The sequence below is a fragment of the Lemur catta genome, chromosome 10 (genome assembly GCF_020740605.2).
Source record: "Lemur catta isolate mLemCat1 chromosome 10, mLemCat1.pri, whole genome shotgun sequence".
Classification (NCBI taxonomy): Eukaryota; Metazoa; Chordata; class Mammalia; order Primates; family Lemuridae; genus Lemur; species Lemur catta.
The window spans coordinates 25,709,566-25,733,987 of NC_059137.1; the positions used below are offsets into that span (position 1 = coordinate 25,709,566).

At 36.0% G+C, this 24,422-nt stretch overlaps 1 protein-coding gene across 1 annotated transcript in view; it reads right to left on the bottom strand.

Annotated features, from left to right (window-relative positions):
• Positions 1-711: 711 nt before the first annotated feature.
• Positions 712-24,422, bottom strand: part of RAD23B (RAD23 homolog B, nucleotide excision repair protein) — a 42,717-nt gene continuing 19,006 nt past the window's right edge. The window contains exons 5-11 of the mRNA XM_045563783.1: positions 21,902-22,173; positions 17,193-17,248; positions 12,264-12,391; positions 9,273-9,408; positions 7,419-7,546; positions 6,689-6,859; positions 712-2,068 (exon numbers count right to left, since the gene is read on the bottom strand). Coding sequence (XP_045419739.1) covers positions 1,955-2,068; positions 6,689-6,859; positions 7,419-7,546; positions 9,273-9,408; positions 12,264-12,391; positions 17,193-17,248; positions 21,902-22,173 — 1,005 coding nt within the window. The 3' untranslated portion in view covers positions 712-1,954. The remainder of the gene's footprint in view (positions 2,069-6,688; positions 6,860-7,418; positions 7,547-9,272; positions 9,409-12,263; positions 12,392-17,192; positions 17,249-21,901; positions 22,174-24,422) is intronic.

The following is a 24,422-nucleotide window of genomic DNA, read 5'->3' on the forward strand; positions in this document are numbered from 1 at the left end:
TAATTATTAATCCTACTATCTGTAGATTTGTTGTCCAAGGACAAGAGCTCCATGCCACCAACTTCTGCTGTCACCTTCCAGAGAAAAGAAGCGGCTGCTGCTGGGGTTTTTTTTTTCCTCTTTCCAGTTTTCACTGTGCTCTGAGCAGTAAGGTAGCAGATAGAATGTCATAAAATAAATGAGAGTATTCCATTATTCAACCAGAAATGCCACCCTTTTTCCCAACTCATTGCTCTGCCTTGAATGATGTATCGTATTTATGAGTCCTCATTTAATTCTCCTGAGACATTATGCATGATCCATTATAAAACATACAGGTAATACAAAGTCCAAAAGCCTGCCAGGTTTATCGAATAAACACATGAAAATTAAACATGATACACTGTGAGGGAAATCATGGTTTCATTTATTTCCATATGAGATAGTTTACGAGCGCATGACGTAAAAGCTTAAAAGTTACCACCAAACTGTGCTAAGGACACTGCAAGAGATTATGCAGGGAGAAATCTGTGCAAATTCATCTTCTTACTCAGTATCAGATGATTAAAAAAAATTATTTCTTTAAATAGTCTTGTTTATATTCAGGAAAATAGATTTGAAAAACTGAACAAGTAGAAATCTGCCCCCTCTTTATAATCAAATAACAATGCCAACGAAGGAGACTCCGAAGAAAAAACTGAAGATGAAAAAAATCCAAATAAAAGCCAACACTGCTATTAAGATTTTTCTTTTAATATGCCATGAGATAGCTTGATTGTATATTTTCCAAAGTACTTTTCCAGCCACATCTTCCCACCCTGCCAAGAGATTTCACCAGTTTTTCCAATGCAATAAAAGATGCTGGATTATAGTTCTGTCCACCTTTTCTTTTTGAAAGCAATATAATACTAATGACTTTAATGGTAATACACTCTTATCTAATGAAGAAAAACATTTACAAATATCAGAAAACAAGTTTTGAAACATTTGCATTAATTTTGAACTGCATCAGCATTTTGTGGGTTTTAAAAAAGGGCAGAAGTTTGAGTCACGACTTGCTGATAAACACATTTCTGCTGAGGGAAGGGGAAAGGAGGGAGAGTAAATGCTGCATTTCTCCATTGGCCCCAAAAGTGCTAATTTTACAAAGGGATACATCAAAAGCAAACATGCAATGGTTGTTTGAAAACTTTTACTGCAATATAACAATGAAGTAAACAGTAATTAGACACCTACCAATTTTTTCCCCGAAACAAACAAAAAAATGTAAACAGGAAAATAACTCTGCCTATTCTTGTACAGCTTTTCAAATCATGTTAGAAGGGTCTCACATTCAATGATCAAGAAATTTTAAAATAGCAGTAATTATTTTCGTCTTAAGAAAAGTTTCCCTTTCTCCCCTCCCACCCTAAGTATTTAACATGAAAGAATGGGCTTCCTTACACATTAATTTTATACTTATTTGTGAAGCAGCAACAATTAACCATCAATAATTTGGCATTTCTGTTTACAGTTGCTACAAAATTTTTTAAAATTTCACAAAGCCATTATCCAGTGTTGCCATGAAACAGAGACTGTAAATTCTAGGTAGCAAAGATTCTTTCTGAAACCAATGTTAAGTCAAAGAAATATAAAGCAGGGCATTACACTAAGTTTCTGGATCTAGTACACTAAAAAGAGTGAAACCTAGGAAAAGTTACCTATTGTTTTATAGAAGAAATAAAGACCTGCAAAAGCTGATTTTTGGTTGTATAATATTTTACACACTGTGTGGAGTCGCGGCATCTGCTAATTGCAGCAGACATGCACTGTATTTATCCCTGCCCTATATCCTAGATCCCTCCCTCCCCACCCCTGACAATCTACTACCTTATACCAAGTATTGTGGATATGAGCCCAAGTCATCCCAGACAATCCAGTGAACAAAGTTAGTGTAATGCACTGGTGTGATGTGTGAGATACAAAAAAGTCCCTTTCAATCTTCATCAAAGTTCTGCTGTAGAAGAAAATTGGCAGCCAAATTCTCATTCTTCTCACAAGCAAAATATGCTTGTATCACAAGTCCTTCAGGAAATCCTAATGCCTTTAACTGGAAGAAAAGAAGGAAAAAATATATAAATCCAACCCACCAATTACGGCACATTTAATTTTCTTTACATATTATAGATTCCAGCATAGCACTACTAATAGATCATTACTTAAAAATATACTACAGGCCGGGTGTGGTGGCTCACGCCTGTAATCCTAGCACTCTGGGAGGCTGAGGCGGGAGGATCGCTGGAGGTCAGGAGTTTGAGACCAGCCCGAGCAAGAGCAAGACCCCGTCTCTACTAAAAAAAGAAACAAATTAGCCAGACAACTAAACTACACAGAAAAAATTAGCCGGGCATGGTGGCGCATGCCTGTAGTCCCAGCTACTCGGGAGACTGAGGCAAGAGGATTGCTTGAGCCCAGGAGTTTGAGGTTGCTGTGAGCTAGGCTGATGCCACGGCACTCACTCTAGCCTGGGCAACAAAGCGAGACTCTGTCTCAAAAAAAAAAACCAAACAAACAAACAAACAAACAAACAAACAAAAACTATAATCCAAAACAGCTCTTGAGAATTTTACATGAATACATCTCTATCTGAATATGGATTTACTGTCCAACCTGAAGGGCTAGACGGAACCTAGACCCTTTCCTTTAACAACCACCTAAAAAAGTATTTGTTCCTAAAGCTACTAGATTAATAGATAATTATGCAAACACTCTTTGGCATTAACACTAAAAACTAGCTGCTAACTTTTGTGGTTTAAAAAGACCCTATAGAAATTTGTAAATCAAATGATTTTTAGTATATTAAGGGTATAAGGATGAGTGTACCTGGAGAAAATTTTAACTACCTCACTTAAATTACATTTTATTTGTTAAAACAACTCTTGTCTTTCATTCAGATCAAACATCACTCTCAATCTCCTAGCCTTATTCAACACTTCGTATCTGAAAAACACGTGATCACTTATTAGTAATATTACATGATATGTTTTGAAATCAAGACATACAGTGTTGTTTGGTTTTTATCTGCTTAACATTTATAGCATGTTAAATGATGATACCAGCTACCTAATTTCATTTTCCTGGTCTATTAAGAATTGCTTGTAACTCAATACTCACTGCTTTTAAAAGTCTTTAAAAACTCAAGTCAATAACCTAATTCTCTAGGTACTATCATTTGTCAGCCAAATGTTATATATAAACACCCTGTTCAACTGTCTCAATCATCTTGTGTTACACTATATCCAGAAATGACCTTTAAAACTGGGTGAAAATCCCAATTCAGCATAAATAACTATTCATCCATGAAAGCAGAAGTGAAACTCAAAAATGAGTTTGCTCTCTAGGTCTTGTTCAGATTAAAGCTAGGCTAGTTCAAATAAAAGATAGGGTATAATCCAACTACCTGCTTGTACAAAACACACACTCTAGATTCAAAGACACACATATCTTGAAAGTAAAAGGATACAAAAAGATATATACCATGCAAACAGTAACCAAAAGGGAGCTGGTATGGTTATATTGGACAAAACAGATTTTTAAGATAAAAATTATTACTATAGACAAAAGTCATTTTATGATTAAAAAAATGGTCAGGAAGACACAGCAATTATAAAACTATGTAACAAAAATATTTCATACATGAAACAAAAACTGACAGAATTGAAGGGACAAATTGACAATAAAACAATAATAGACTTCAATATCCCCACTTTCAATAACAGATACAGCAGCTAAGGCAAAAGATTGACAAGGACACTGAAGACTAAACCAACTAGACCTAACAGACATTTACAGACCCCTTAACAAAAGCACATTATATATTCTTCTCAAGTAAATAAGGACAAAGTATGTTCTCTGACCACAATGGAATGAACTTAGAAATCAAAAGAAGAAAATCTGGGAAATTCATAAATATGTAGAAATTAACACAATCTTATATAACGAATCGATCAAAGAAGAAACCAAAAGGGAAATTAGAAACTGCTTTGAGATGAACGAAAATAAAAACATAACATACCAAAACTTATGGGATGCTACCTTAGCAGTACACAGAGGGAAGCTTACAGCTGTAAACAGCCCTATTAAGACAGATGATAACCCAACAATAATCTAATCTTTCACCTTAATAACAACAACAACAAAAAACCTAAACCCAAAATAAGCAAAAGGAGGAAAATAATAGAAACTAAATAAAGAGACTAGAAAAACAATAGAATCAACAAAACCAAAAGGAGGTTCTTCTTAAAAAGCTCAGCAAAATTCGCAAACCTTTATCTAAACAGAATGGGGGAAAAGAAAAAACAAAATTTAAGGACTTGAATTACTAAAATCAGAAACAAATACAGGGAACATTACTACTTTTTATAGAAACAAAAACAATTATAAGGGAATATTATGTATAACTGCATCTCAACAAATTAGATCATTTCCAACTCTATGACACCAGTATCACCCTGATACCAAAATCAGACAAAGACATCAAACAAAACTACAGACAAATATTCTTTTTGAATACAGATGCAAAAATTCCCAAGAAAATACTAGCAGACTGAATCCAGTTAACATACAAAAAGGATTATATACCGTGACCAGTGGAATTCATCCCAGGAACACAAGGTTGGTTCAACATTACAAAAATCAATTAACATAATAGAGCATATTAGAAGAACAAAGGACAAAACCACATGATCAACTCAATAATTAACATACAAAAAATGACGAAATCCAACACTTCTTTGTAATGAACACATTGAACGAACTTACAAGGGAACTTCCTCAACCTTATAAAGGGCATCTACAAAAACCCCTCAGCTAACATCATACTTAATGGTGAAAGACTGAATGCTTTCCCCTAAAATCAAGAATGAGACAAGGTTGTTGGCTTTTGCTACTTCTACTCAACAATATACTGGAGGCTCTAGATAAGGCAATTAGACAAGAAATAAAAGGCATTCATACTGGAAAAGAAGTATAACTATTTGCAAATGACATAATCTTGTATACAGAAAATCCTAAGGAACATATAAATTATTAGAACTAATAAATGAGTTCAGGAAAGTTTTAAGATGTAAGATCAATATATAAAATTAAATTGTATTTCTATATAACTAGCAATGAATAATTTGAAAATAAAGAGACAATTCCATTTATAATAACATCAAAAAGAATAACTTAGGAATAAATTTAACAAAAGAAGTGTAAAACTTTCACACCAAAAACTACAGAACACTGTTGAAAGAAATTATGGAAAACTCAATAAATGGAAAGACATCCCATACCATGTTCACGGCTTGGTAAGACATAATTATTAACATGGCAATACTCCCCAAATTCATCTATAGAGTAAGCACAATCCTATCAAAATCTCAGCCAGCTTTTTTTTTTGGCAGAAATTAGACAAGCTGATGCTAAAATTCATAGGGAAATACAAGGAATCCAGAACAGCCCAAACAACCTTGGGAAGTAAGAATAAAATTGGAGCACTTGACATTTCCCAATTTCAAAACTTACTAGGAAGCTACAGTAATCAAGACAGTGAGGTACTGGCATAAACATAAACATATAAATCAATGAAATAGAATTGAGAGCCCAGAAATAAACCTTACATTCACAGTCAACTGATTTTTGACACAGTGCCAGGACAATTTAATAGGGAAAGGGTAGTCTTTTCCACAAATGCTGCTGGGGCAACTGGATATCCACATGCAAAAGAATGAAGCTGGATCCCTACATCTCACACCATGTACAAAAAGTCAGTCAAAATGGATCATAAATCTACATAGAAGAGCTATAAACTCTTAGGAGAAAATAATGGAGTGAACCACTTGACCTTGGATCGGGCAATGTTCTCTCAGATATGACACCAACAGTATAAGAAAAAACAGAAAAAATATCTCCAACACAAAAATCAGGAACTGATAACCATAACTTCAAAAGAAAAATACCTGCCATAAAACAACTGAGGCAAGTGTCATTTATTCACTTGTGTTATTTAAAGAAAAAACAGCAAAAGTTTTATAAACCTTAATTATAAACCTTGAATGCTCCTATGTATCATAAACAACAAAAAATTATTGTCCAGATCACTATCTAAATTAAACTGCACTTTTGTCTGATTCCCATCTCAAAACACTTTGTGAGGTAAGACAAGGCAAGTACGATCACTATGATTCCCTGTTTACAAACGTTAAAAACAGGGAAAAAAAATGAATGAATAATCACGGCATCAGAAAAACTAGGTTACTAGGTTACTGCAGTGCCACAACCTTGACTGGCTGACTCGGTAAGGATGGAAAGAGAATCAGCATAGCTGGGTTCTAACGTTTGTTTATTTTATATTTTAGTGCCAATAGTAAAGTAAAATTTGAAATAAAAAATGAATAATTTTATTTTTTTCCGTTTTGAATTTTAAAACATCAATGAAAGTTTTAGTTTCTTAACATATTTATAACTGTTTCATGCAAGACTGGCACTTTACTGCTAGTCCCCTGACTTTACAAAGAACAAGAGGGTGGGGAGGTTAAGAAGAGACTGCCCTACCTGCCATCTCTATGGCCATGCTCTACTTAACTCTTCTATCCAATAGTAGCCACTAGCGCGATGTAACTCCTGAGCATTTGAAATGTGGCTAGTGAGAATAAGAAACTGAATTTTTAGTTTTACTTAAACTCACCCTTTCTATAGCTTCTTTTTCCTGAGGCGTTACTTGAATGTAGTTCATATGACCGCTTCCCGCTTCTGCAATTCCTCCACTGCCACCTCCACCTCCTCCTCCTTGACCACCAGCTTCTTGAACTGGTTCATTTAACATCTGAATAAAATGCTCCTGGTGCTGGCTAATTTGCTGTGGTGATGTGAAGGACAGAGGAAAACAACACACTGATATTAATATCTTCAGGAAAATAGGAATTATAAATAAGAGAAAAGGTATACTTAACCCAAATGTCATGTTTTAGGGTGATTCTTATTTAGTCTTTGAAAGGATATGATTTCTTGTATATTACTAAAGAAATTCAGTACTTTTGGGCAAAGTCAACAGTGAAGAGAATTCAAATTCTTTCATACATGTGCCCCGTACCCCCAACAATGTTAAAAAACTATTGTGGGACTACAGCTTCTCAGATTCTTTAGTAAGTTAATGTGCAATGGGAATCTCCAAGAAGGAAACGTAAAATGCTTCCTAAACTTATTATTTGGCCAACTTAAATTAACCCAACCTCCATATCCCAACTTTTTTTCAGTATCCTTATCTAGGGCATGCTATTCTGAATGTAGCTTAGAAGACTGCTTTCACCATCCTCAAAAAGAGAGACGGTAGGAAGGAGGAGCAACATCCATGGACCTTTTCAAAACATGATACTCTCTAACCTCACTTCTGAAATTGACAGTGATTAAATAGTTACCTGCAGTAACTGAGGATTCTCTCGGCCTATCTGTTGTAGCAATGCTGGAAGCAGGGAAGGATTCTGTTGAATAATTTGTCTCATCTGTTGAAACTGAGGCTGATTCCGTAAAAATTCAAGAGGATGTCCTAAAATACACATAAACATTTTTAAACAAAAGCAGTAAATACATATGCAAAGAGCTGGTTAAATCACACATTTACACAGCAAACATTATCAAGTAAAAAATGATTTGAGTCCTGAGATTTAATATTAGTAAAATGAAGTAAATAATGAAGAAGTCTTTAAACTGTACTGACAGACAAGTTTTGTTCAGCCGAAATTATTCCTATTAGCAAAGGCAGAGAGTACAGAATACTATAATATGAACTAAGCTTCCCTAGAATTGCCCTGGGGACTCAATATTATCAAGTAATACTAAGAATTTGTGCCCTACATATATTCTATCAAAATAAATACGACTAAAAGTTGTTCCTGTTGCTTGAAAGTTCCTAAGAGAAATATATACCAGAGCTAACAAAAACAAAAAACCCACTTACTTTATACTACAACCAAAACCCCTCAAAGAATACAACCTGAGAAATACTAAACCAAAGAAGTGAAAGATATTTAATACTTAAAGTTCAGGTTTGCAGATGAGGAGTTTAAATACAAACTCAATTCAATTAGAAAAAAGACTTTTGGTTATTACCATTAAATTTCAAACATTTGTGAACTATAAAAACTTGAGATAAATAACCTACATGACAATCTAGTGCTAATACATCTAGACTTTGTTAGTCCAAGATCCGTTTACAATAATAAATAATAATGCCAAGTAAGGCATAAGATACAGAACCTGTAACTTTTTCAGGGTGCCGGGACTTATTTGGTTATGCTATAGGAAACTAAAGAATCATGTTTTTTGAAGTTACTAATGAGTAAAAGAGAATTTTTAGATGTATGTTGTCATTTCCTACCTCAGGAAGACAATCATTTGAATTAAAATGACCGTAACACATAGTTATTTATTCTTTTAGGTATGACAGTAGCTGTTTAGTTGAAGAAAATGAGACTCACAGACTATGTTACCTAACAAGTGCTGAATGGGGACAGCACCCCTAATATGAAGTAGAGCTGTGGCCTCCCGTTTCCATTATCATGCTGAAATCGCAACGAATGAAGGCCTATTCTCTGGGACACTGTACACAAAGCTCTTAGTGATTTTTGTCAACCAGAGGTGATTGCCATAATTAGAACTAGGAAATGTATGAAAGAATGGGCTCTTCAAAATTAATAGTCTAACAATGTATACAAGAATGAATAAAGGAGAATACTATGTAATTTCTTCAGGCCTTGCTCTGTAGCCAGACCTATGGCAATGGAAGCATAGGTACTGACCAGTAAGGAGACCTGAATTCCAGCTTTGCCTTCCTCTCTAGTTATCAGATTTTAAAACTCTCAGGGTTTCATTTCCTTGTTGTGTTGTAACTACTAAGATGCTGCCAGCCTTGAAATTATACACACTTTGTAACATTTATGGAGAGATTAAAGAGACAAGGCAACAAACCATCCTACATGGCCTGAGAAAGTAACACTACATGCAAACTGGAAAGCATCTTTTCCTTACAATAAACAGAACAGTATATTCCCCTTGACAAAGCTGCAGCACTGATGCTTAACATGTTACATTCACTTGGTAGAATTTCTTTTGGGCCCCTCTCTAACATTAGTGAATAGAAAGCTTATCTTAAGAGTTAGCCACATGCTCTGGAAATGAACCTAACTTCTGAAGTATTTTAGATTATATTATTAAATTATTTTATGCTAAAAATTCAGAACCATTTCCTCCTCATCCAAAAGATTCCACTTTACCTCCAGAACTTGTTGTTGTAGTCGTTGCTGTTGTAGTTGCTGCAGCTGCCGCCACTGCTGAAGACTGAGGAGCCCCGGTACTAGCAGCCTGAGGGGGGTCAACCACAGCCTGACTTTCTCTATCTCCAGGGATTCCCTATAACACAATTTCCAAGCTTTAAGATATCCCATCATACAAAATTAGTTAAATATTGTACAGAGTAACAGACTTATAGTCTATTTAATATCCTCGTCTAATTTCTAAAAGCATCAAATAGATGTCTGCCTCAATAATGTAAGTAAAGGATTATTAAGCTGCATGGATTCAAATTAGATTAGAAATGGCCTGGATATGGTATAGAAAAACCCACAATGCTTTAATATAAAGCAGCGTAGTTCAACAGAACTTTCCACAATGTTGGAAATGTTCTCTAGCTGTGCTGTTCAATAAGATACCCACCCACATGTAATTTTTAAAATTTTAAAAACATTGATACATGTATTTTATGAAAACTGAACATAACTAAGGCTTTTGTGCAACTTGTTGCTCTAGTTGATTTTTGAACTTTTTAGAAACTTTCATCAGCTGTTGCTTAGTCATACAAAAGATTGCATTTGTAACCCTAAGCCTTAAGATCATCCAAAGAAAGAGGTTTTGATGCATACTTGACGGTTCTGAAATGACTCCTGGGAAAATAAAAAGCCTAATGATTACAGATTGGGTACCACAGTGGACACGTAAGGAGGACCTCCTCCACTGATCCATGGTACTGAGAAAGTGTGGCATACAAAAATTAATTTTTCAAAATTCACAAAATAGATATAAAAGAAATTCAAACAATTGAACTTTTAGGTGCTATTTTCTGTAAGTCTGTAGTCTTTATCTACTGAAGTTATTATAGCTTAAAACTGCAGTAAAACTTTAAGGATACCCTATTTTGATACATATGATTTATAGACATTTCATCACTAACTTTTAAAAAGTCTTTATTAAATTATTATAGATTTTGAAAGGAGAATGAAGAAAACCTAACAGTTGAATAAAAGATGGCAAATGCTTCCATTTGCTAATAAGCCAGAAGCCAAATTCATCAACATATAAAGAACGAAGAGTAAGAACAGCAGGATAATGGCTGCCTGCACTAGATGTTACTAATGCAGGCACTGGAAGCAACTGTTTTTCAGAGTTCCACAAAATTCAAACCCTTACCTTAGATGAGGAGTTATTAAATGCTAACAAACTATATACAGATCTAGGGTCTATCCATCAAATTCTCAAACAGGTTTGTTAAACTAAAAAGTTAACCATCACTGCTACATCTCTACCTCTATCAACATTTCATCTTTCCATTCATTCACATTCACTTATATATTAACTAGTAACAATTTAAAGTAGCTTTTGTTTTCAGTCTATGAAACAAACAGTAAATACATAAAAAAAAATTTTAGTTAAATTGTTTCATGAACTCATCTCTCATCTATTTATTTGCATTTGTTGCTATACAGCAGTTTTAAAATTCAGCAACTTTGGAAATACTGATTCATTTTTTTATAACTCAAAACTTCATACCCACTAGATCAAACTAACTGATACAATTATAAAGAGTCTAAATCAGGTATAAATTAAAGCCATCTCATAAAAAATAAGACAATATTTTTGTAGAATCTGGGAGGACATTCAATTATCAATTAATAATCATCAACTCAATATGATTCCTCAATTCCAAACAAACTGGATAAATAAATGAATTGGCAGCATTTAAAGACAGTATGTAAGAGGACAATGGAAAAGTGAATTCAAAAAGACAAAATGATATGCTAAGAAAAGATTTTGTGACTCTCACATACAAATGCATAGGCAAGTAACTGGTGGAGGCAGAGTACACTTATTTAGCTTATGACTGTGACTCCTGAAACTAGCTAGCTACCTATCTACCTACCTGAAAAGGAGTCTCTAACAGAAGTACAGCCTAGAAACAAAGGAATAGAAACTGTGGACTGTGTTCCCCAAAGAGTAAGGATCATGGATCTCCAAGATGATATTTAGGGCAATTCAGACTTTGATAATACTCCAAAACACCAAACACAATTATAGAATAAACGTTTAAGACTAAAAAAAGGTTAATCCAATGTTATTACAAAATTCTACGTTTAGAATTCTTTTACTTTAATGTCTAAAATATCAAGGGTTTCGGTCAATGCCCACAACAACCCATTTCTCCAAACCCTTTATTGTCAGTAAAAAAACAAAAAACCCTAAAAACAAAACAAAAAAACTTTATTCAAAAGTCCCTCAATTGCTACTGACTATAAAAAAAAAAAAACACTAACAAATTCAAATGCCAATGGAACCAAGCAAGTAACATCATACGTTAAAATGCATGATGCTATCTCAGGTAACAGAGAGTGAATGCAAAAATCCAGGATCAAGATTGTCCAGATATAATATGCTGGGGAAAAAAAGAAAAAAGAACAGGCAAAAAAGATTGTCCAGATAAACTGGAAATCTGTATTTTTTATGTGAAATCTCCCAGTTTTAAAAAACTGGCAACTCGTCACTGAAATTTACAAAGTATAAGCAAATAAAATTTAGCCTGGGCTCCCAGATTGACATTTTTGCTCTAAATAATTCTTCCAGGATCGCACTGACACCTGAAAAGCTACTGAAATGTTGGACCATTAGTTTAAAAATCTCCCCTCCACCCCCAACACACAATTGTCATCCACTGAGGATGACATAATTGGAGTACAAGGCACTACACTCTAACTAGATAGCCAATTTTATAACCATTTAGTCATGTTGTTTTCTAACTAAAACCCTACCAGAATCTTTTGAAAAAGGTTACATTTTATCAACAAAAATGTTAATATACTAGGAAAAAATAAAAGCATTAAATAAATTCTCTAAAGTACATTATTCTTCTCCATGAATTGTTAACCCATTCTTTAAAATCTGCTCGAGATTTTGATATTAAACAACTAAAATGAAGAAACATAAAACACACTTCTCACCATTAAAAGATATTCCACTGCTCTGTCAGGGTTGTTGAAACTGGCTCTCAGGGCTGCGATTACTTGCTCTCGTTCATAGCCCATTGACATGATCTCAGTTACCATATTCTCATAAGACTGACCCGTCACTAAAAAAAGGGGGGAGGTGGTGGAGGCAAAAAAAATTTTAATATACATTCTCTACAAATTTCTTGATTGTATACATGTATACAATGTTTCAGGCACTACTGTATTAGAATACAAAGATGAATAACAGTATAAATTACAACATTATGTAGTAGGTAGAAAAACTGTACCTCAAAGATACCCATGGTCTGGTCCCTGGAACCTATAAATACGTTAAGTTACATGACAAAGGAAAATTGAGGTTGTAGATGAAATTAAGGCTGCTAATCAGCTGACTTTAAAATAGGGAATTCATCCTGGATTATTGGATTATCTGAGTGGGCCCAACGTAATCACAAGGGTTCTTAAAAGTATAAGAAGGCATATGAGAGGGTCAAATGCTATGTGTTGCCTTTAAAGACAGAGAAAGGGGCCACAAGCCAAGATATGTGGGCAGCCTCTACAAGTTCCCTTGAGTCTCCAGAGAAAAATGCGGACCCAGTGAGCCACCTGTCAGACTTCTAACCTATAGTACTAGAAAATGATAAATCTGTGTTGCTTTACACCACTAAGGTTGTGGTAACTTACTATAGTAGCAATAGAAAACTGATATAATGTATTTTTTAAGTACGATAGAAATACCAGGTACAAAGTTAAGAGAATTAGTGGGAGATCAGGGAAGGCAACCTGTAACAGACAGATGAACTGAATTCTGAAAACATGCAGGGGGGGGCATTTCAAGCAATCAACTCTGATGCAACAAGACAGTAGTTATATTATCAAAATAGTGGGGAAAGAGAGGTTAGGAGCTAGAAAGTTAGAATCTCATATGCCACATAAAAGTGGTATTAATGCCCTAAGCACTATTATTCCAATAAGTCACTTCCCACAGACTCTCTCCAATCCTCCCTCCTCTCACAGAAAGACTTAACTTGCTCTTCATGAAAATGGCAGACAACACTGATCGAATGAAAAGCTGCCTCCCATTCCCAATAAACCTGCCTCACTTAAAACTTTTTCTTCCACTTGTGCTCTGCGTACCGCTGCCTTTATTGTTACCTCAAAGAGCTGCACTTGATTATTCTCTCTACTCCACCTTCACCCTTCCTTCTCTACTTAATTATCCCGATCAGAAGCTAACTATGTTCTACGTGACTCCCAAAATAAAAACACACCTCCCTTAATCCCAACCCAATTCCTCTTTCAGGAACTATCTGCTCTTTTCCCTTCACAGCCATAGCTATCCAGCATGCTATGTTCACTTACTCACACTCCACTCACTCAACTAATTCCAATGAAGATTTCCCCCTCAAATGTGTCCCACCATTATGTCTTCTCCTTTTCAATAAATGACACCTCTATCCACCTAAGTGCTTGAACCAGAAAGCCTGGTGATTTGTTTCTTTTCCCCTTCCTTTCCACATCTTACTTACCAGCACACCTGGTAGGTACTATCTCTAAACCACACCCCAAACCCATCTAGGTCCTTCTCTCCCCACTGTTATCACTCAGGAGCAGCCCACAGCTGTCTCAGGTCTGGACTATACTCTGCTTCCACTCCTGCCCCCTACACCTACAATCCACTCTTCAGCCAGTTGCAACGTGGGCTTTTAAAAAAGAAAACCTCATCTTTTTTGGGCTCCCAGCCCTCAACAATCCTCTACACATCACACTCATCCTCCCTGGATTACTTCAATAGATCATGCCTTTTCCTGCCCCCGAGTCTTTACCACCCCTGCTTTCTTAGGATGTCAACTCTTTCAGACGTTTTGACCCTAAATTTAAAAGTTACAATCTGAAGTACTGCCTAGCAATCCTAAGTAGCCTTCTGTTTTTCTTTATAAAAGCCCTTTGTAGTCTTAATATCATTTATCAAGATTTGCAACTTATTTTATGTTTTATTATGCAGAATCAACTGTGCAGGGACCATGCATGTCATTTTATACATTTCCCTGACACACTGCTAACACACCCAGTATCTATTGAATAAATCATTTTTCTGCAGAATTTTAAAAAATAAAGGTATTTAATAGCTTAAAAAAAACCCATCACTGAGCAAATTAAGCATTTGATATCTTGTTTAAGGTAATGACTTCCCATCCCATAAAATATTTTTTAATATTTTTTATTTTCTTAATTGTCCACTGAGTAATTCTGGAACAAAGCCACTCAAGTGGCAATACATTTTCAGTAACCTGGTTCCCAGATACAGAAATCAGCATTAATATAATCAAAATTAACAGTTGTGGAGAATCAGAACTATACTATTTTAACACAGTGTATCTCATTTAGTTCTCACAAAATAACCCCATGAGAAAAGTTTATTTTCATCTCCTTTAAATGCTGAGGCTTAGAGAGATTAACAATTTGATCAAGACATCAATGGCCGGTCCGTCATGGTGCAGAGATACAAACACAGGCTGTCCAGTCCAGAGTCCCCACACTTAATCATTATACTATGCCTCTTAAAATCATGTTTCCTAATCAACCAAATTACAAAAACTCAAAAAGGAATGCCCATAAGCCGTGTGCTACTTTTTAGGTCTTAAAAGTAAAAAGGCAAATGACTTGTAAAAAAACTAGGGAGAACGGACAACAGACAGAACTAATGAGGCTAAAGAGGTGGTGATGAAGAACCTTATATATGTCATTAAGAAGAGCTTTGGACTTATCTTCTAGGTCACGAGGATCTATTAAAGGAACTAACAACGATCCTAGTAGAAAGTCCACTCTGGGCTGGGTGCAGTGGTTCACAACTGTAATTCCAGCACTTTAGGAGGCTGAGGTGGGAGGACTGCTTGAAGCCAAGAGTTCAAGACCAGCCTGGGCAACATAGTGAGACCCTGCTGCCACAAAAAATTTTAACAAATTAGCTGGGCATGGTGACCTGTGCCTGTAGCCCTAGCTATTCGGGAGGCTGAGGCAGGAGAATCACTGGAGCCCATGAATTTGAGGCTGCACTGAGCAGGCCAGAAGAGCAGATGGAAGAAGACAACGCAAGAGTATAAGTTAGGTAAGGACCTGAACTAAGGCAACTTAAGTGATAGTGGAAACAAATATTCCAGAGACTTTAAGAAAGAGAATCAGACTCACTGGGCCAAGAGAGGCAGAGGGTCCAGGTCCAGGATCATGCTACTATTTAGGTCAAGGATGAATAAATGAGTGATGGTGCAAGGAAGTAAGAAAACAAAGGAAAAGAATCAGATGGGGGAATAAAAGATAAGTCAACGTGAAACTTGAGGTTGTGGAGGTTGTAGGTTTTCCAGCTGGCAGTTTAAGAAAATAAGTCTAGGAGCTGAGAGGGAGATCTGTACTACAGATATAATTTGGAGAATCTTATAATGCGTGGCTGGTATTAGCCATTCCTACAGTTAAAGCTTTGAACTATGGCCTAGAGCAGAACCATAGAAAATACATACATTTAAGAGTCAGGAAAATAAAGAGAATTAACCAGAAAGCCTGGGAAGGAACAGTGCAAGGTATGGATCAGGAAAAGTAGTATTACAGAAGCAGTTTAAAGACAGAGAATCAACACAGAGAACGGGTAAATTAAAGGCAAAAGAGTAAAGGGATCCTGAGACCATAAAGTTGAGAATGGGTGCTGCAGGAGATATAAAGATGTAAAAAGACAGACATGGTCACCAGAAGCTTAGGTGCAGCAGCAGCTACAGCCACGGACTCCTGGGCTTCTGCTCCGTAGCATCAATGCAACTCAACCGCAGCAGCAGTGGCCATAGCCAGGGCCTGCAGCACCATTAGGGACAAGTGCCAGCTGGCTCCAGCCCTGAGGCCACAGAACAGTTTACTCATCTCTGCGTAATCCTCTTCTTCAGCTCTTCCAATATCTTTGTAATAATTTCCTAAGATTAAGCCTTTCCCTGTCTAAAACAGTGATTTCTGATTTCCTAACTAGACACCAACTCATAAGGTATTCAGTAGCAGCAGAGTCCCAAGAAACTGTTCCTCAAAGATGGAAATCTGGGTTTGGCACACTCAGGTGATCTCATTTAAACAACTATGTTACCACTACAGGCACATGCCATTTTCCACAACAATAAGAGCATCATGGAGTTCAAGCTCAATTAGGTCAGATCCTAAGAGGTAGGCGCTACTGCTGTTGGAACCCCGCTGCCACAGAAGCCAAGCAGGAATCCAGAAGCCCATACACCACTGAAGCTGTTGTTTCCACCTGTTCCTGACTTCCTAACTGCCTACCATTTAAGAGTACCAAAGAGTAGGAATGGGGTTGCCAGCCAGTAAACCAATAATTAGCAGGATCTGTACCAGAGATGTTCCAATGGGAGAAAACAAGTTGCTTGGTTTTGACAGATTAGGTCTAAAGGGAGCTGGAAAGGCATATTCCACAGATAAAATTTAAAGCTGGGATAAAAAGGCATTCTTGTTGCAAGTCAATACAAACAAGACAGGAGATGGGAACCTATAGGGCTCATAGTTGGAATGAAGGCTGCAGGTAAATAAACAAGAAGTGCGAGGTAGAAAATTTTACACCCATTTCAAAGACACTTTGTTATAAACCTGTACACAGATCAACCTTAAGACCACATTTAAAATTCATTTGAAAAATGGAAAATTATTTGCTTTGTGGAAAGAAGTATGCTGAACTGTAAGTTTTAAAGAATTAAATATATAAAATATTAACTTACAAAGTCTTTATCAACACTATTAATTGAATTATCTAAATCAACCATTTTACAGCTTCATTATAAGCAACCATCCAAATTAATACATTACCATGATCTAGAAAAGTGAAACTTAACACCTCTCCGGTATCTCTTATAGGTTATTTACAAGATAGACACTTACCAAGTGCACTTGTTGCATCTTCAAAAAGGTTTGACCGAGAGGAATCTCCTGATGTACTGTAAAAGGTTTTTAGAAAAATCACATTTCAAAAAGCACATAAATTTAATTTACATTAGTTTAGTAACTGTTCAATTTATAAAGAGATTCTTTGACTTTAATTATAGATAAAAGTCTGGCTACAATAAACAGTCTCTTCTAGATTAAATCCAAAGCTTTTTTTTTTGAGATAGTCTCGCTCACTCTGTTGCCCCAGGTACAGTGCAGTAGCGTCACTGTAGCTCACCGCAACCTCAAACTCCTAGGCTTAAGAGATCCTCCTGCCTCAGCCTCCTGAGTAGCTGGGACTATAGGCGCACGACAAAACACCAAGCTAATTTTTCTATTTTTATTAGAGACAGGGTCTCATTCTGGCTCAGGCTGGTCTCAAACTCCTGAGCTCAAGCAATCTTCCCATTTCGGCCTCCCAGGGTACTAGGATTACAGGTGTGAGCCACCACACCTGGCCCAATCTAAAAGCTTTATCTGTATTATGGTTTAGGGAAAAATTTCAATCTTAGTACTCCTTCCATTATAGGAATCTATAATTTTAAATGTCCACAGATATAAAATAACATGCTTACAGATAGATTACTACCTATCTAAGGAATACAAAAAAAATAATGCACAATTATTTCCTTGAAAGAATATACATGAGAAGTTAAATAATTTATAAATCAAGTCACAGCAAAAGAAATATAGAAACCAAATTAGGCTGTAAAGTCTTTACATAGTGAGGTCTCATATGTAAGTTTTAAGTAATATAGCATATGCAAAAAAGGCAGAGGTGGGATAAATCCAAGTTCTAGCATAAAGGAAACCAGTTTAAAAAGACTAAGCGTCTTTTGGGGAATTGCAGGAGTCTGTAACAAAAAATAGACAAAAGATTATGAAAGGCCATAAACGGCATGCCAGAGAAAAATAAACTGAAATTTATCAAAGCGGTAAGGGTAGAAGTTTAAATTAAAACACACACACACCCGTCTGTCCCAATTTTAAAAACAAAAACACATTTTATTTCAGTTCTGAGAAAGCCCTCCGTAGCACAGCAAGAGAACCAAGTCTGAATTCATAAATTACTTACACTTTCTAAGCCTGTTTCTTCATCAACACAATGAGGGTAACAATAGTATCCTACTCCAAAATGTTGTGGGTAGGATTACTGCTAGTGCAGTGCTTAGGAAAGTGCCTGGCATCGTAACACGCAATGTGATTATTATAAGTAAAACTACCATGTGGAAAAGGTAAAATTTCAAAAAGAACAATACATAAAATCATTTTTCTACCCAAGACCCCTACCCAGAGACAACCACTTACTACAGCAGTTTCTATTTAAAAGAATAACAATCTGTGTCTTGCTTTTGCTTGTGCTTTTTTAGAATGTGTTTTTTTTTAACAATTATTCCATGTCAGAATAATCAAATGTACTTTGATTTTCCCCCCAGATGTACTGTATGCCATTTCATGGATCAAATTAAGGTATTATTAAGGAATGTGGAGTTTGATCTCCAACTTTAGAACTTTTTTTGTAATCAAATTTATAATTTTTCCTGTTACTTTTTTGGTTATCTTGCTTAGAAAGGACTTCCCCAAATTAAGATTCTTCTTATTTTTTCCTTGCTCTCCACTAGTTTATGGCTTCACTTTTACATTAAATCTTTATCCACCTAGAATTTACTTTCATAAGTGTACAGTATGAGGGATCCATTCTTTTTCTTTCCAGATGGTAAGGCATTTATCCCAATGGCATTTTCCCCACAATGGTTTAAAATTATTTCTTAATCTTACATTAAGTTCCTGTACCCATTTGGGTCTATTTCTGTACTACTGTCTATTTCCCTGAGCAGTCTTTCTAAGATGAGCCATTTCAAACTGTTTTAATCATTACTGTGTATAATACATTTTAAAATCTAATAGGACTAGCCCCCTCAAAATAATTTGCACTGTTTTCACACATTGTTTTAAAAATTACTCTTTAAGCACCTCAGATAAGACTGAAGTATATATACTTTAACCACCATTCTTTAATCTTGATTTCACCTCACCACTTCTCCCTTCCCCAACCACATAGGAAACCACTCATCAGTTGGCTTGTCATCTCTTTCCTACTTTTTAACATGCATACCCACGGAAAATGTACAATGCTGTTTATGGGTTTTGTTTGGTTTATAGTTATTGCCTATATTATTTTGCAAACTGCTTTTTTCATTCAGTAACAAAGACTTGAAATCACATTCATTTAATATGCTTCCATACTCTATACTTTAATTGCCCTATCAGATACCAGGGCTTTTACAATTTTAGAAAGCCTGAGAATTCACCAGGAGAGCTTACTGATTTCTGGGCTCCATCCCTGGATAATTCTGATTTAGAGGTCTAGGGTGGGACCTAAGAATTCATTTCAGACACACTCCCAGTGACGCTGATGCTGCTTGTCAACTACCACTGTTGAGTAGCACTGTTCCCTTGTATGAATAAACCACAGGTCAACGTGTTTCCTTAATGATGTATATTTAGGTTGATTCCAATTTGTCCTTGATTACAATCAATATAGTCACTATGCACAAATGCAGTTTCTCTAAGGTAGGTACCAACAAGTAGAATTTGCATTATAAGAGGTGGTTTTTAAAGAATAAAATTGACCTAAAGAAACAAATCCCTAATAATGAAATATCAGGCCAGTGATAATGAACAAACTTCCCAACACCCCACAAATTCATACCAGCATGTCTCCTGATAATTATGCATTAAGTTTTGCGCTTTATAAGATGCTATTAATAGATGTTTCTAGCACAGATGAAGAAACTAAGGCACATTTAAGCAGCTTGTTTTCTGAGCTTCTCTCATTCTTCTCTTCCTGTGGTATCTTTCTCTGAGATGTAAAACACTGAGAAATAAGACTAGGCAGTTGACGTATAAAATCCAACTTAGTAAGGAAACTCTAGTGGTCCACTTTCCTGCATCACTGACCATCAACTTACTTATGCAACCTCTGTAGGTCTGAAAAGGTAATCCTAACTCTTCAGAATAAGTAAATAAAACTCTACTTCCAGGAAGAAAAAAAAACAGAGATAATGAAACAAATTTAAATTTATGATATTAGCACATCAATGGAAATGTATTAATCAATTTTGGAATTCTTACACTGAGCTCTTGTAAGGAGCTCATTTAAGAAAAGATATACTGTACTGTCTCAAGACATTTAATTACATTTATAATATTTAAATGATTTGGGGAAACAATCTGTTAAATTTACAGGTTCCCTCTCATACAGAATTGATCAACAGCCCTTTGATATAATAGCTTAATCTGACTCTGGGTTGTCTCCTAATAGGTAAGATAGTTGAATACATTTCTAGATGTACATGGTAGAAATGGATCAAATTAGGCAACAGTGTCATGGAATGCCTCAAAAAGCTTTCTAGGTAAACATGGGGAAAATATTTTATAACCTGTATTGTCTTCTCAGGGAATCAGTTCTTTGGAAAGAGACCGTGAATGAGCGATAAACAAGGTGGCTCAGACTCCTCCAAACATGGTTGACTGGGTCAGACATACAAACCACACTTAAGGCAGAACACTAAAATGAAGGATCATGACTGTATTCTTTCAGATCATTGTCATATATATCATAAATACCCTTTCATGTCAGTATTTCCAGTCATTGCATAGGTTTCCAAAGTGTTTATTTCTGATTCCAAAGATCATATAATTATTGCCACTGAGGTCCTGAGTTGCACTAAGTCACAAACACAGCTCCAGGGCCAGTGAAGGCTGGCCATAATATGACTCATGCTCTTAGACGAAGAAAGGATTGCTCTGCACAATTTCCGGCCAAAAAAATCCCGACTAAAGCATTTACTTTGGTCATTTTATTCATCATTTGGGGAGGGAAAAAAATCTCTGAATTAAACTGCTCAATAATCTTACAACTGCCAACTTGCCACAAGAAATTATTTCTTGCACCCCAAAATACCACAGCACTTTCCCCCCTTTTTTCTAAAGATCTACATAAGCAAAAACTTAAATTTCTACACAGGTTCACAAAGATAGGTATAACAGTGAGAAATTGAAACAATCTAAACCTTCAACAAAAGGTGTTAGGTGAAATAACTATTTCTGACTTTTACTCTGCACTTACTGTGTACTATGTGCTATTTTACATCTTTGACATTCACCATTTCATTTAATCCTTATAACAACTTTATGAGACAGGTCCTACTGTCATCCACATTTTACAGATGAGGAAAAACCCCAAAGATGTTAAGTACTCTTCTAAGGTACAAGAGCTAACAAATGTCAGAACCAGACACAATGCTATCTGATAACTGGAAATATTTACTGACATAGAAAGATGCTTATATGTATGATAATGACAAAAGAAGAATGCAGATCAAATATAAATAATGACTCTGACCCACACTTTCCTTCCCCCCACCAAAAAAATCAATGCAGAGTATAGAAATACGGATTTGGAAAATTTATACTTATATTCTCCATAGTAAACTACCAAAATAAACACATGAGCATGCGCTTTAGTCAAAGTTTAGAAAAAACTTAACATAGAAGATACAAAGTCAGTTTGCTCAAAACAATAATCAAAATAAATGCGTGCATGAAGTTCTTGTTAAACACATATTTTGAGATAAAATTTCCCAGAATCCAGTTCTTACCTGTCAGTTGATGTTGGGCTAGTAGCCACTGGTGTCTCTGCTGGCTTTTCTGTAGGTTTCTCTTGTTTAGTTGCACTAGCAGGTGCAGGTTCAGCAGATGCTGTCGTTGAGGCTGGAGTGACGGACGCAGGTGTGGAAGTGGGAGCCAAAGCAGGGGCAGGGGTTGGGGCCTGAGCCACAGCTGTTGCTGTGGAGGAAGTAACTGGTGTAGTGGTGGCAGGATTTGACTGCTGAGTTGTAGCTGGTGCTGGTGTTGTTGACACTGCTTTGGGCTAAACACATTAAAAAGCAAAATAATTACAATAAACTACTACATATTACCTGATCTCTAATTAGACAATATTGTTACAGGATGCCACAAACAAATATAACACTAATACAAACGTGTAACTTGAAAATAATAAATGATGTAATAAATGATAGATATTAGCAATCTGAATCACTGTTACTCTCAAAGCTCATCTTGAGAGCATATATCTTAACTATCAGTCTCAATTAGCTTTACCCAACAACTTCAGACTATGGGAAGTTAATACGAAAAAGAGCCAAAGGCTGGGCACGGTGGCTCACGCCTGTAATTCTAGCACTCTGGGAGGCCGAGGTGGAGGATCGCTGGAGGTCAGGAGTTCGAGACCAGCCTGAGCAAGAGTGAGACCCTGTCTCTACTAAAAAATAGAAATAAATTAGCTGAACAACTAAAAATATATAGAAAAAATTAGCCGGGCATGGTGGCGCATGCCTGTAGTCCCAGCTACTCAGGAGGCTGAGGCAGGAGGATTGCTTGAGCCCATGAGTGTGACGTTGCTATGAGCTAGGGTGATGCCATGGCACTCTAGCCAGGGTGACAGAGTGGGACTCTGCCTCAAAAAAAAAGAAAAGTAAATAAATAAAATAAAACATATAGAATACATATTTGAAAAAAGGGAACCACACAATTTTCCCAAAAAACTTTGTCTATGTACCTTGGTTGTAACTTTTTTTTTTTTTTTTAAAGACATGCACTCCTCTGTATCCCAGGCTGGAGTGTAGTGGCTCACTATAATCTCTAACTCCCAGCTGGGCTCAAGTGATCCTCCTGCCTCAGCCTCCCAAAGTGCTTGGATTACAGACTTGAGCCACTGCACCCACCCAAACCTTGGTTATAACTTTAAAGTACCCATAACCATTTAAAAGCATTACCATAATAATTTTCTTGAAATGTAAGTATAAACAGAAATATGATTATTAATGAACATGCCAAATAGTCTGCTGAACCATATTTTAGAAGAAGGATGAAAATCCCAATATTGACTACAATCAACAGGTCCAAGTACAAAGGGGTTAATAATACTGAGATGTGTACGTAGTTAAACAGAAAAATAAAGGCCAAATAAAATTATAGCCACATGCTCAGCATTTTTCTGAACTGGAAACAGCGCCATAAAGCTTCCCACAGAACAGAAAGCAATTACAGTTGACCCCTGAACAACAAGGGTCTGAACTGCACGGGTCTACTTACATGTAGAATTTTTTCAATACCAGTTACACTGAGTGTGCCTGCCTCTCCCTGTCTCCCCTTCTACCTCCACCCCTGAGAGAGCAAGACCAACCCCTCCCTCTTCCTCAGCCTACGCAACAGGAAGACAAGAAGGATGAAGACCTTTATGATGATACACTTCCACTTAATAAATAGTAAAAAATATTTTCTCACGGATTCTATTAATAACATTTTCTCTCTAGTTTACTTTATTGTAAGAATACAGTATATGATACACATAACACACAAAGTATGCATTAATCAGTTGTTTATGTTATTCGTAAGGATTCTGGTCAACAACAGGTTAAGTTTTTGAGGAGTCAAAAGTTATATGCAAGTTTTTGACTATGTTGGGGTGGGGTGCTGGTGCCCCTGACACCTGTATATGTATATAAAAATACTACTATGAGTTTTATTCTTCTCCAATGTTCACTACCTGTTCAACCCATAACTTTCCTAAAGACAAAAGGTAACTTAATGGAAGATGGGATTAAAATTCAACATAATTTGCCACAAGCATAAATCAAACTCTAAAACCAATGAGCTGCCTTGTTTCTTGTTGGATTTGAGCTAGTGGGGAGCACACTGGGGGAAAAGGGACTAGTGAAAAGTGGTGGAAAGAGGCTATAAAAAGTGTGAGCAGCATTTATTCCCTTCTTTTCCTATTCTGAGAGCCTCGCATTTAGCTTAACTTTAACTGCCAATATAATACTCTACAGAGTAATAATGCTCTAAAACTCCAATAAGCAGCAATTCTCAAATAAGGAATAATTCTGGATAAACTGAAGCTTCATGAAGGCGAAGATTTAGAGTTTTAAGCACCAAAACTTTATAATAACCAATCTATACAAAATGTATTTTAAATGTGGTATACCTGTTTAATATTTTCCTAAATTATTTGTGATCAATATAATATTGTAGTTTACCATGCCTTCAAGATCTCTATTGCCATGAAGAGCTATTTACATCTTATTTTAAACAATACCAAACCCCCCTTCCGCTTTT